This window comes from Musca domestica, unplaced genomic scaffold, assembly GCF_030504385.1.
Source record: "Musca domestica strain aabys unplaced genomic scaffold, Musca_domestica.polishedcontigs.V.1.1 27, whole genome shotgun sequence".
NCBI lineage: Eukaryota > Metazoa > Arthropoda > Insecta > Diptera > Muscidae > Musca > Musca domestica.
In genome coordinates, this window is record NW_026712286.1 from 1,549,897 (window position 1) to 1,563,704 (window position 13,808).

Sequence of the window (13,808 nt, forward strand, 5' to 3'; positions counted from 1 at the left end):
GGGGTGTCCAGACGATAGAAATTTCGATTTTGTTTTTGTTTTGGCGGACAGACACGTTTCATAAATTGACACTTTTTGATGGCCCGGCGAATGGGTTGTTTTGCTATTTTTCCATTCTTAATGCTGTTAATTGTTGTTATTATTTGAGTTTTTTGTTTTTTTTTTTTGTTCAATGTTAATGTCGACAAAAACATTAAATTTGTATATCAGTCTGTCATATTAAAATGCGCGTGTTTTGAATTATTGAAAATCCCAACAAGGATGAGCGAAAGAAATTGCCAAAATTCTTTCTTCTCTGAACTGCATAACAGAATATTCGGCTAAGGTCATGGTGTCTTTTTTTTTTTAAATATTTACTATTCCGTTTGCAAAGAAAACATAAAAATATTCTATAAATAATATTTGAAAACGAAATGTGTAATAAAAAACTTAATTCAAATTAGCAAAACTAACTGCCATGCAAAACGCTGAAGAAATATTCAGTTCATGTTTGAAATGTCCATTAAAAAGGGGGTAATAAAAATGGTTTAGGTGCTGCTGTCTTTGTTAAACTTTAAGTTCAATGTTCAGCGTTGCATTTTTGAATTCACATTTGAATTTACTACGGTATGAGTAAAGGTGAGAATACATAAGGGGCTTTTTTAAGGCATAAGTTATTAGGTGGCGTTTTGATAAAAGAATAAAGAAATATAGTTTGACTTAGTTCAATTTCAGGCCATAATTCGAACTTTGTCTCCCAAAAGGGTGAAACATTTCAAAACATAAATCGTGAGCTCGGCGTGAAAAAACAGCACTTTTGCCACTTTTTGCTGACAGCAGTGTAGTATTTTCACACCAAAGTCACGATTTTAGCTTTGATCTGTTTCGACCTTAAATTAGTTTATTTGTTATATTTACCGAACCAGCCTATGACTTAAGCTTGGAAAAAAATCCCCTATATATATCTCCACCTTAAAATTCTGTCTACCTTACTTATGAAATAATACTTGAAAGATAATGACCAGTTTCAAAGCCCAAACCAAAAAAGAAGATTAACAGCACCTCAAAAAAAAAAAAAAAAATCAAGGACTGTCGTTGGACAATTTCAGGGATTACATTTTGGAGAGAGCCGACGATTTTTCTTGAAGCAGATCGGGTTTTTGTTGTTTGGATACCGATCGCAATGATTTTATCATTTAAAAATGGACAGACTTAATCCAAGTGTTGTCTTTTCGCTTACGCTTTACCCCATTTCTAGCTAAGCTTCAAACCAAAAATCCCATTACCAAGTAATGATATTTTCATCTAGTTTTTTCAATAGTAGCAACTTTCAAATTGACCTATGAACCCATTTTTTGCAAGGGTAAATCAACCGAAATAGGTACTTCTTATTTTTAAGGAATGACCCATGTCTTTGAATGTATTGGTAATGCAGAAGAGAGTTTGTTTACATTACCTTGTAATGGGTTATTTGGCTTATATATGTTTCATAGCTTGTTGATCTGAAAGCTCTAATTCACAACTTTGGATCTTGCAGTTCAGTTTCTCAGAGACATGTTCATGTTTCGATAAAATGGAAATATGTCTCAGACTTTAGAACCGGAGCCAGGTACAACCCGCATACTTGACGATCTCTTATCATTTGAAGCAAATGAAATCTCAACTTAAGGAGCTCCCTGTTAAGCTCTATTGTTTTGGTCCATTCCCGGCGAAGCGCTTGCTTGAGGTGATCGACACCTTGGTATTTTTTAGTGCCAACCTTGCTTTCCAAAATACTCCAGACACAATAGTCCAACGGATTTGTATCCGGAGATTATGGGGGCCATAGTGCGCTGGAAATAAAGCGAGGAACCTCATTTTGTAAACATTCTTGGGTGGTACGTGCAGAGTGCGATGGTGCTGAGTCCTGTTGGAATGTCCAAGGTCTGCGGCCAAAATGTTTGCATGTCCAAGGCTTTAGTACACCCTCCAGAATATTTTCGCAATAATATTCGACATTTATTCTGATGCCACGGTCGATTAATATAAGCTGAGAGCGACCATCGGCACACTATCACCATGGTCGGCGCTTGAGTTCTGGTGGCCAACTGAAGGTGCATATTTTCAGGTGCCCTGTTTGGCAAATAAACACGATAATTTTGTTTGTTTACAAACTTCTGAACAACGAATGTTTTCTCATCGGAGAAAATCAAATTCGGCAGTTCACCACTTTCGGCCAAGCAACTTTTTAGCTTTTTTGAGTCTATTTTCTTTCTGTTGCGGTGTAAGTTCTTGCACTTTTTGGAATTTCAATGGCTTTACCCCGAGCTCATTTTTCAATATTTGCCGAATGGAATATTGCCACATGCTCATGAGTCATATTTCTCCCACTGTGACGCGGGTTTCGATCATGTCGCTTCTTTAGTTTTCGACAAGGTAATTTACAGAAAATTCAGAGAGGAATTCTTATTTGAAATGAATTTACCTTCTTGATTTTACCATGGTCCGAGTAAAAAGTTTATGCGATTTTAAAAGACATCCTTGGAAAGATGAAAATATGGATATTTTCTTGTTTTTTTCCAACTTGGCACCAATGCATATAAAAACACTTCCGAGCTGCCTCATAAAATATCAACAATTTCTTAAATTGTACATTTACTTGGGAGAGTTGACCGGGCCTCTATAACCACCTTTCCTAATTCGTTAGTTCTTAGGAGTCTATCTTGTTTATTTCTATATTTCTTTGACATCTGGAGTTGGCATAAAATATAAGTTCAACTCAGTTTTGGCAATGTCTCTTGAGGCAACTTTTGACTTTGCGATTTTTAGCAATGGAAAAAGTCAATGAATCAAAAGTCGACCTAAATATCCCTATATCCTACAGCAAAAGAAGAAAATATCTAAATTCTTTTGATTACAAACAAGATAATATAAACTCCCCCACATTTCAGGAAGAACTTTTTCAAATATATTCCATTGCGTCTTAAAAAGTCCGCAAATTGACTAAAATACAATTTCTCATCACAAATTCTTCTTCTTCCTCCTCCTCTTTAGCTTTACTGCCATCTTTCGGAATGACGTCTTAAGTTTTGATGAAACATATTCCGATCAGCAGCAAGAATTGTATCTATTTTTCCTCCTTCGCCTGTTTACTCCACCAAAATGCAAAACAACGCTGTTTTATTTTTAAATTTATATTCAGATGTGGTTTATTTTAATTATTTTTAATTATAGATGAATAAAAAACGAACTTTAACAAAACAAAATACACACACGCACACACTCTCATTAACAAACTTAAAAAACTTAACCGAGATGAATTTTAACTAAATTACTGCATAGTCTCTCTCTATCCGCCTATCTGTATGTAGTTGGTAGTTGATATTTGGTATTTGGTTTTTTTTGGGAATAAGCTAACTCTGGCATGGGTCTGTGTGAGTTCCATACATACCCACCCACAACCACATGGACCAGAGGGATTTTGGTTCTACAATTTCATTGAGGTAAACCTGTGGTTTACAACACTTTTCCTTTAATGCAAAGTGTAAACGAGAACCGGTTCTGAACGGATGATTTCTACAATGCTTGCCCGGGGAGCAATGGGTAATTTGCGGGCACGCAACTTGGCTGGACGGGAACGGCTGCGCACCAGCTTTTGTCTTGGTTGGATGATGTTTTGGGCGACCAATTCCGAATCGGCAGCGGGTTGAACTTCTTCGGCGGCTGGTTCTTCGATGGCAGGTTCAGTATCAGTGGTGGCGGGTTCTGGTGGGCCATAGGTTTGATCGGGTTCGGTGGCTTCTGGAGGGCCATAGGTTTCATCGGGAGTGGCTGCTGCCTCTTCTTCGGTTTCTGGTGGGCCATAGGTTTGATCGGGTTCAGTAATGGCGGGTTGATCGGCTTCTGGTGGGCCATAGGTCTCATCAGGTGTGGGCTCTGGTGGGCCATAGGTTTCATCGGGGGTTACTTCAGGTGGTCCATAGGTAGGATCGGGCTGGGCGAAAGGTTGTTCAGTTTCTGTGGGCAATTCGAAGGGAATTTCAGGCGTTACACCAGCCGGGGGATAGGGGGCGGGTGAAGGAGCCACCTGTTGACGTGCTGACTTGCGCACCACCTTTTGTGCCCGCAAAGCTCCCGACCGCTTCGCTTGTCTAAAGTGAGCCGGCTCAGCTGCCACCAAAGCCAGTGAGACACCAATAATTGCAATAATTGTAAAGAACTTGGCCATCTTTGTTTTGTTGCTTTTTTTGCTCCTGCGGCTGTTGCTGTGGCTGCTACTGCTTGTTGTGTTCTTGATTGTTGTAAGTGGTGGTATGATGATGAGTTGGTGATGGGCCATGGTTTTTATAGTTCCACCGCATGATTACTTTGACATTAGGTTAGTCATGGCGAGTCCGCAAGCATTTTTGCCGCCAATTTCCAATGTCAAATGAATTTCGGTTCGGTGCTGCTATGGCAAGCCAAGCCATGCCATGCCGAGTCAAACCCCATACCCTATTTGGATGCCACTTAAAATGAGCAGAAATTATTATTATTGTTGTGTTTACCTTTGAATTCAATTTCTTATGGGCTTTACGTGACCATACGTTTTGGTGCTGGAAGTAGCATGATCACCCGCTACCACCCACCCCTTGTCACCACTGCCATATGACAATCGACCATAACTGCCATTATCAAGGGCTGTTTGAATTGCCGATCACCGACTACCATTTTTCGTTTGCATCGCTTAATGATAAAATCTGCAAAAAATCCAGAACATTCTAGTGATCTATTGACCCAAAAACAAGACAAATTTCTCATCCGATTTTGCCAGCGGTCCTTAACCCTGAACTTGTGACAGCAATCCAACACCCACTCTTATCATTTTAATGCGATTTATTTTCGACGTGTTTTCAAGTTCACGATCGCGGCGCTTGTTTGCCAAGTTGTGACTTGGCTTTGTCGGACTACCCAGTATGGGGAGGGCAATAAACGTCATTTCCACCTGCTGCGGCGTACTATTATTGATTGACTGCGATTCGGCGGCTACTTGGTATTCACCCGGCGCAGACATTGAAACCAAAGTGTCGCACTACATAATTTAATAGCATAATTAATTTTCGTAGCATTATGAACGAAGAATGTTCGGTCGGTATTAGCCGGTCGGTCGTCAGCAGTTCCAATAACCATTTTCATATTAAACAGAACACAAGAGAACGAATAGAACAAAAACAAACTTCCCCAAATCAATAACGCATGAATTTCCAATTCGCCCAGGGGGCCGTATAAAAGTGTCTGACGTCGGCCGAATCGACATCATTGTACGATTTGAAGCAACTTAGGAAGTTACTAGCGAGTTCTACAAACCCAACACAATGGCAAACTTGTTGAAAATCTCCCTTCTCCTTTTGGCTGTGGCCATTGTGGCCTGCAGTGCCGAGGCACCCAAGTCGAAGTTGCGCCAGGTAAGAAGGTTCCAGCAGCAAAAGCAGAAGCAACCCTTGCGTTTGGCACCCAAGCGTAAATTCGCCCGTCAAGAAGAGCCTGTTACACCATACCCCACCGCCGAGGAATTGAAACCGGAAGTGGCTTTCGAAGAAGGCAACGTACCCGATGAAGTCTACGGCCCACCCGATGAGGTCTATGGCCCACCAGAAGCTGATGTCTCCTCGCCCGATGTATTGCCCTCCGAAGATGCTCCCGTTGAGTTTGCTCCCAATCCCGATGCCGAAGAATTCCAACCATCCGAACTCGAAGCTGAACGCCTGACCAGCCGCAAGAAGGCCAACAAGAAGATAGTTCCCTCACGCCTGACCCAAAAGAAGAAGAAGTCCCAGAAATCTCAACGTTTGGTTGCCGCTGCCCCAGCTCCCGTTGTTGCTGCTGCCGCTCCTGCTGTGCCAGTGTCCGCTGTGCCCTTCACTGCTGCCTTCCCCGCTTCGGCCCACCAATACTTTGTTGTCAACCAACCCTTCAGCTATTCGGCCCAGTATCAAATTTGGTAAAGACCTCAAGGAAATAAAACAACGAAATCGCTCCACCGACCGAATACCCTCCCCTCTCCTGGGGCGGGGTACTGATTAGTAGAATTTGTTAAGTTTGTCCATGATGTTGTAGTTTCTGTAATTGTAGTTAATGTGGAATAGTCATCCTTTGGCTGTGACTGCGAATGCGAGGTAAAGCGAATGATGGAAATAGAAAACTTGTTAATAAATCTTTAGAGAAAACGAATTAAATACGAATTCCTTGTGTGTGTATGTGTGTGTTTGGTCATTTATATTTATTACACCATCATCAGCAACAGTATCATCATCGTCATCAGTATCATCATCATCATCATCGGCATCATTGCCATGGAAGTTGGCTAAAACTATTACTTGGAGGCCAAGGATTGTTGCCACATCTGTGTCACGGAGACATTCATTCAATTTGTCTGTCTTTGCGGCATTTATCCCATCCCATAGTCCTGGCAACTGTCTTTGAAGGAGAGCCTCAGAGTTGAGGTGTTATCCTGCATTTTATATCCTTTTCGGTCTTCCTGCTTCCAGTTTTTCCTCGTTGCATATTTAATATCAGGGATTTATTTTTTATTTGCCACTGCCACATCAATTCTTAGTTGGACGAAGTGGAGTGGAGTGGCTGGTCGGTCGGTCGTTTGATTGAAGGCGATAAGTTGCCAGTTTCTATCCAGGTAACACACAGACTTCCCAGCCCTCCTGGTGTCCAGTTAAAATTCATGTGAAACATCAGCATTTACGAGAATTTGGTTTTTATTGCCTGCCATCCGTCCAATGACAATAATCACTTGGCCAGGTTAATGTTGTTGTTGTTGTTTTTGTCTGTGCCAGGAATATGACTTCGAGTCGAGGTTCGCAGTCAGGTGTTAGCTGGTGTGGACGTGTTGGACTACGATCATTTTGTGTAATTGCTTAGAAACAATGCCAAGCGTTTTCAAAGGGAGGGGATAAATACAAAAAAGGAGTTGTTGAAGTTTTGAAAGCAAATTTGCATAGGTTTAATAAATTGGATGAAAATGAAAATCGGATTGGAAAATATCCTTAAATTGCATCTATTGCCAATATTTAGGTAACCTGAATAAATATTTCCTTTGAATATCCAAAGAATGGTAGAACTGGATATCAGGTATTAAAAGTTTTTAAAAATTTGGATAACGTGGATAAAGGCTTCCCATTATTGTTGAAATTCGGGTACTGTACTTGCAGCGAGGCATGCAGAAATGCATTTCACAACAAATTTGGGATTCTGAAAAATTTGTAAAATGTACAAAATGAGAGAGAAAAGTAGCCATTTGGAGGATTCCTGGTCCCATTTTGATGGCAAAATAAAAGTGGTACAAAAACAATATCTCCGAAAAGCAATTCCGCCCATAGCAAGAGAGCAAAGACTAAACTCGGTACATAACTCTAAATCTTCGAGCAATCCTTCTAGGGAGAAAGTTTTACTCCTGAGAGAAAGCGAAAAAATCTGTGATCTGGTATAAACAGCGTTAAAACCGCCTTGGACATTAAACGTAAGTGTAACTTTAAAAAGTAGCATTCCACTGCCATGGGTTTAAGGCTGCCAACAAATTCTCTGCTTTCCAAATTATGTATCTTATGAAAAACGTTTTAGTTTTTATTTTCAATAACCCTTTCTTCATTTTCTGCCTCATGTGGCGCCCAAGGAATTCAATTGAATCCAACGCTTCCACTTGTATCCTTTGGCTGACGAATGGCAAAGCCACAATATTTCCGCCAACAATTCTTTAATATTTACCCATGCGGGATGGAACTAATGAAGCCTTGCGAAACAGTTCCGACCACACAACTTTTGGTTGTTAACATCCGTTGCTGATTCGAATGCGATTATCCGGGGAAATGGCATTGCAGCAGACGACCAACAAGTTTTCTCTCTCTCTATCTCTCTCTTTCTCTCTTCGTCGTCGTTGTGTGTCTGTCCAACATGGTTATTCATTTATTTGTCTCCAAGTCTGTCCTAGCCTGCCATGTAGAGTTGGATACTTATGCTGACGTTGTGCTGTGACTGTCTGTCTGACTGATAGCCTCTTCATATATTGCTACTTGTCACCTGGTTGGTTTGGTGCGATTTAGTTTCAATTTTCTAGCAATGCTTGGAAGTTTCTCCAGCCATGAGCTGCGGATGCTGTTGACTACGAGCTAGATAACGGTTAATGGTAATGTTAAGCCTACAAATTCATTGCCAAGTACCAAGAATGGGGGGATTCCTTACTACTTGCTTCCTTATTTTATATTTATTTCCATATGTATGTTTGTGTGTGAACTTATTTTAGAACATTTTCCCCTCTAACCTCCACGACGGCATGCTGATGTCATTGCTATTTGGAGAATCTTGAGCGTCTTCCTTTTGCTGGAATTTCGAGATGCAACCAGACACCCATTCATATTCTCATTCGAGGGTATCCATCACTGCATCGCAGCAATTATTGTTGACAATCGTGGTTATGCATCCGGACATTCTTGTGAGTAATTTGTAGCAATGGTCGTGTTTGCTGTGGTAGAACTGTCGAAAGTTTGAAGAAGTTGTTGCTGTTGTCGTTGTTGGCGTCAATGAATTCTGTTGTGAATCGTATCACAACGGCAAATGATTTACGATTTTTCGTAGAATATTTTAATTGTAAAAATATTAATTTTAAGAAAAAACAGACATACATGCACACATACATATAAAAAATATACATATGTTTAAAGAATGTGAAATAATGCCAAACAATTGCGTCATTTTGAAGATAGCTTTGGGATTTCCCATTCGTACGTGGGAAAATTGCGTGGAAGTCAAAAAAGTAGGCGTGTATGCTGATTTGTCTGTTCGGACTTGTGATCTTCTGATTCGTAACTGTACATACTCCTGTTTTCATTATACCCTCAGCCATATGGCTAGAGGGGGTATATATCATTTGATACGGTCAAAATGTGCCTCATCGATATAACGGTGACCAAAGAGGTCAACTGAAAATGGGCACCTTCGGTTGGCCACCAGAACTCAAGCGCCGTCCATGGTGATGGTGTGGGCCGCCATAACAGCCGATTGTCGCTCACCGCTCTTATTATTCGTCCGTGGCATCAGAATAAATGCCGAACATTATGACGAAAATATTCTGGCGGGTGTATTAAAGCCTTGGGCACGCAAAGATTTTGGCCCCAGTCCTTGGTCCAACAGGACTCAGCACCATCGCGCTCAGCACACGACACCCAAGAATGGTTACAAAATGAGGTTCCTCGCTTCATTTCAAGGGGACAATGACGACCAAAATCTCCGGATACCAATCCGTATTTTGGAAAGCAAGGTTGGCACTAAAAAATACCAAAGTGTCGACCACCTCAAGCAAGCTCTTCGCCGGGAATGGGCTAAAATACCGCAGAGCAACATTCGGGCAGCGTGTGACGGTATCATAGACCGTTTGAAGGCCATAATTTGTGCCAAAGCTGACCAATTCATACAAATCTAAACTTATTCTAAAATTTGATGCTATGTCCGGCATTTTTTGCTTTTATTCAATAAAATTTCTTAAAAAAATTGTAAATATTATGGCGTTTGACTTTGTTGCAGTTTTTTTATCTTACCCTGTATCTCATATAAAGTATAGCAAGTTATTGATATTGTCCAAATCTGGAACGTTGTAACATTTATAGGTCAGATACGAATTGGTCAATATTGGCCAACTGCTTCGAAATCTCCCCCATAAAGGGTCAACAGTTTGAATAATAATAACCCAAGGCTGGGGGGTATACATCTGTCGGAAAAACCGACTGATACCATTTTACTTGTTTCAATAAATTTTCATTAAACGTTGGAGATTCGAACACTCCCCCTCCCCCCATATAATTGTACATAAGGTCCTATATGAAAATTTCCTTCAACATTTTTGAATGGTTTCAAGGTATAGGACAGGAAAAAATGCTTTTCACTGAAGTATAGCTTTTGTTGGGAAGACTCCAAAATTTTTCTAAAATAAATATTTTTACACCTAAAGGTAAGTTGATGTTTTTTTTTAGATTTAGATTATATTTTTCAAGATGACTTAGCATTGTTCTTGTTATTTTGTCACACAGTTTGTACAAATTATATAATAACCCGAATTCCCCACGAAACAGGTTTTTGGCATTGTTTCGAATTATGCGTCACTTACATATGTATATACTTATGCATGCATCCACTATATATGTAAACGTATGAATAACAAATGAAGATATTTCTGAGACACATTGTAATCTGTAACACATACATACATACATACATATATACATTTCAATTAAAATCGCCCCCTGTCGCAACGCCTGCATTTGGTCCGGCAACCAGTATTTATAGACGACAAATGGATTGGCGATACACTTTTTTGTACTTGTTATTATTTTTGTTGATGTCGTTGTTGTTGTCTTTGTTGTATTTATTGATGGTCCATGTTAAGAGATAACACCGCACTTTTTGTTGGGAGGAGAGATAAGAGACGTCTGGTAAATCTCATTACTGAGATTTTTAATAAGTGTTTTTTGGTTTGCTGGTTTTACTCTGCTGAATTTCTTCTTCTTCGTTTTTTGTTGGCTACCTCTCTGACTCCCCACATGGAGGGGGGAGGTGGGTTTTTTTATTTTCTAAATAAAATGTCTATTATGGCTTTTGTTTCAAATAAATACAATGTATATTTTCTGGTCTTGTGTTTTATACAAAAAAAAAAAAAATAAGTGTCTTATACTAAGTGTTTATTGTTCATTTGTAAAATGATTAAATATTTTATATGAATAATTGTTTATATTAATGCTTATTGTAGAGGAAAAAAACTTAATCTCTAAAATTGCATTCAACCCAAAAATGATCCCCTCGAAGAGAAGGAGCCACCAACATTTGACACCGTGCCGTTACGTTGGGCTTCAATGGCTTGGTAGTTGACAAACCAGAAAGGCTGTTGATCTGGGGGCAGTTTGCTGAGTTTATCGATCAAGGCTTGGTCGCCATGGGCATCCAGGGGGTGAACTGGTCTTGTGGTACTGGTTGAGGCACCTGCACTGGCTGTGGCTCCCGTCGATATGACATTGGAGCCGGGATCACCAAAACGATCAACAAAATTGACACCACTGTCGTTTGTGTTGGGAACTGAGGGGGGATTAGCGGGAGCCTGGATTGGTACATATGGTGTTATTGGGGTCACCACAAGGCCCACTGGAGGTCTCTGAGGCTGGCCATAGGGTATGGTATTGCTGATGGGTTCAGGTGAATCACCAAAACGATTGGAAATTTCGGGAGTTGCTGACACAGAATTGGTGTTGTATTTATCCTTTTGATTCAGGCCATTTGGGGGGCGACTGCCGGCAAAGGGAGGCCTTTGGGCCATGGTCATTTGCATTGCAAATACACTTAATGCCACTGTCAACACAAATCTGTCATTAATTGCCAACATTTTCTTTTGTTTGTTGCCTTGTTCTTTACACAAATGTTTTCCGTTGATTTCAGTACCGCTCTCTGGGTCGCCAAACAAAACAAACTTGTTTTGCAAAATCGATTCGAATGGGATTTTCTCGTCAAGCGTTTAACTTTTATGTGTGTACTTTGATGCCACTTTCACGTATGGAACTACGATGAGTTTTCTAAAGTGATGCTTTTAAATACGGAATACTGGCTTCGATCTCAAATTGAACTCGCGCTCGCTCTCTGGCTCTTTGCAGCGCGACAGATCTCTGCTCAATGACAGATATACGCTTGGCTTACTAACCAGACCTGCGACGGGAGATCATGGACTTATGAGCAATCCGCCTGACCCTTGTTTGGCATTATTTTGTAGTCTCTCTTTTTGGGTTTTTTGTTGTTGAACCAAAAAATAACAGCAACAACAACATAATGACACACACAATCATTACCAACAAAATCAAGTCTTTAACGCATACTTACAGAGCCGCTCACATGTCGCCTTTCACAATGACAAACGGATTAAATACATTATTGAATCGAAACAAAAAGTTTTTGCTTTACTAGATTATTTTCGAGTTTTATTGTTTCGATCTGAAAAGAAACTTATTGTGTAGATAATCGTTTTAAAGCCAAAAATTAGTTTTTAACAAAAGCATTTAGACAAGTGTCAAAAATTTCACATTTTATTATTTTAAAATAAAATATGAATTTTTATTTAAATTCCAGGAAAACGACTGCGATTTGGATTTATTTCTGAGATGTCAATTTTGCAGACTAATTGTTTCAACGCTATGTCTTAGACCTTCAAAATAATCGAAAATGTTTTGATATGTTCGGCAAAATTTTATTAAAAGTCTTAGAATATGCCAAAAACTCGAATGAGTACGTTTTTCAACTTTTCCAGTAGCATTTACTCAGTTAGCTCTTTTGGCATAGTATTATTCTCTTTCATACGAAAATGAAAAGAGGTAAATAGACATCATTAGGGCTGCTCAGGAATAGGAGACCGTTCAGCCGCAATTGCCTTGAATTGCAAAACAATTCACTCACATATTCTCATGAATATTCTCCTTTTTCTCATAGACCCTGCTGTGCACCTGCCGAAATCGTAATAATTAATGAATAGCAAAACGATCTTCCATTCTGCTATTGAGTTAATTATGAATTAAATTAATTATTATTAACTAATTATTAAATTAAGTTAATTATCATTAGGTTAATTATTATCAACTACCCTATATTTCCATTTTTATCACTTCTAGATGTTTTAAAATTCAAATAATATTCATAGGTTTAGGTGCATTTGCACTCCACAAGATGACAAGCAACTTCGAAGCGGCAACACTCTCTTTCTCAGGCCATTAATTTCCTCTCTCATACTCTCATTATCGCAAAGTTTAAACTCTTGATCCTTGATTTATGAATGAAAAATCATAAAAATATGATTTATTTCAATTCGGAAGTTTCTATAATTTCCCATAATTTAATATATTTAATATTTAAATATTTCAAAACATGTCCGTTAATATGAGAAAATAACAAATTGCCAAGCCTCCGCGTCACTTTCTTTGTTCGGTCAAGGCGACGTGTGAAAAATAACACTCAGGAAATCTGTAAATTAAAATTAATTTATTTGTTATTCAATTAATAACAATTTCCATAACTTCCCACTGTTATAATAATGCATTATTAAGATAAATTAATTTTGAATTTGTGAAACAAAAAACGATTGCCTTTAAACGCCAAATAAATTGCCATAAACTCGTTTCATTGCCAATTTGAGTTGTTCTACTTCTCAATTGAATACAGCCGTTATGGATTCTGATGAATTTTACAGACAGACCGACAAATATAATTGGACCCTCTCATAACGGCCACAAGAAACCATGAGAAGATGCTGCCTACCACCAATTCGATGGTGTTTTATTTTTATCCATTGGCTGCTTCTTCTTCTTTTTCTTTCCGTTCATCCATCCATCTCCATAATATGGATTCTCCTTCACGCGCGCTCTTCGCTTTAGTCAAGTAAACAACTCATTCATACGTCTTGAATAAAGCCGGTGACTTGTTTGGGTTTTCTTGTGGTTTTGGGTTATTCCCAGCCAAACAAAAACCACAAAACAACAACAGCATTCACGAGAGTTTCGGCTAAGAGCAGCAACAAAATACGTCTTTGTAAAGGCCACGAATTAGCCAAATTACGAGAAATGCCACCCAAGGAAGGGGCGGTGGTGCGGTTGGCTGGCTGCCTTTTTTTGCAAAATCCAGAAGCGTGCTTCATGAGAATTCTGAAGATCACCTCCCCTACATTTTAGGCAAATGTCATAATGACGATAATAATGACAATACCAGCAACAACACCCATAATGATGATGACAACAACGAAGATGACGACGACGACGACGTCGCTGAGGGTGATTAATATTTTG

General features: G+C 39.3%; 3 protein-coding genes across 3 annotated transcripts; 1 reads left to right on the top strand and 2 right to left on the bottom strand.

Moving 5' to 3' along the window:
* Window positions 1-3,018: 3,018 nt before the first annotated feature.
* LOC101888870 (uncharacterized) lies at window positions 3,019-4,412 on the bottom strand. Its single transcript, XM_005177203.4, has one exon. The coding sequence runs from the start codon at window positions 4,295-4,297 to the stop codon at window positions 3,491-3,493; it is 807 nt and encodes a 268-aa protein (XP_005177260.3). The 5' UTR covers window positions 4,298-4,412; the 3' UTR covers window positions 3,019-3,490.
* Window positions 4,413-5,161: 749 nt separating this feature from the next.
* LOC101888691 (uncharacterized) lies at window positions 5,162-6,179 on the top strand. Its single transcript, XM_005177202.4, has one exon. It carries the CDS (start codon window positions 5,313-5,315, stop codon window positions 5,940-5,942), a length of 630 nt encoding a protein of 209 aa, XP_005177259.1. The 5' UTR covers window positions 5,162-5,312; the 3' UTR covers window positions 5,943-6,179.
* A 4,480-nt stretch (window positions 6,180-10,659) lies between these two features.
* On the bottom strand, window positions 10,660-11,574 carry LOC101889108 (uncharacterized). The gene has a single exon (XM_011298090.3). The coding sequence runs from the start codon at window positions 11,369-11,371 to the stop codon at window positions 10,775-10,777; it is 597 nt and encodes a 198-aa protein (XP_011296392.1). The 5' UTR covers window positions 11,372-11,574; the 3' UTR covers window positions 10,660-10,774.
* Window positions 11,575-13,808: the final 2,234 nt, after the last annotated feature.

What these genes read in the sequence shown, in the direction of transcription:
- LOC101888870 (XM_005177203.4), bottom strand. Translation starts at nt 4,297, where the DNA reads ATGGCCCATCACCAACTCATCATCATACCACCACTTACAACAATCAAG.
- LOC101888691 (XM_005177202.4), top strand. Translation starts at nt 5,313, where the DNA reads ATGGCAAACTTGTTGAAAATCTCCCTTCTCCTTTTGGCTGTGGCCATT.
- LOC101889108 (XM_011298090.3), bottom strand. Translation starts at nt 11,371, where the DNA reads ATGTTGGCAATTAATGACAGATTTGTGTTGACAGTGGCATTAAGTGTA.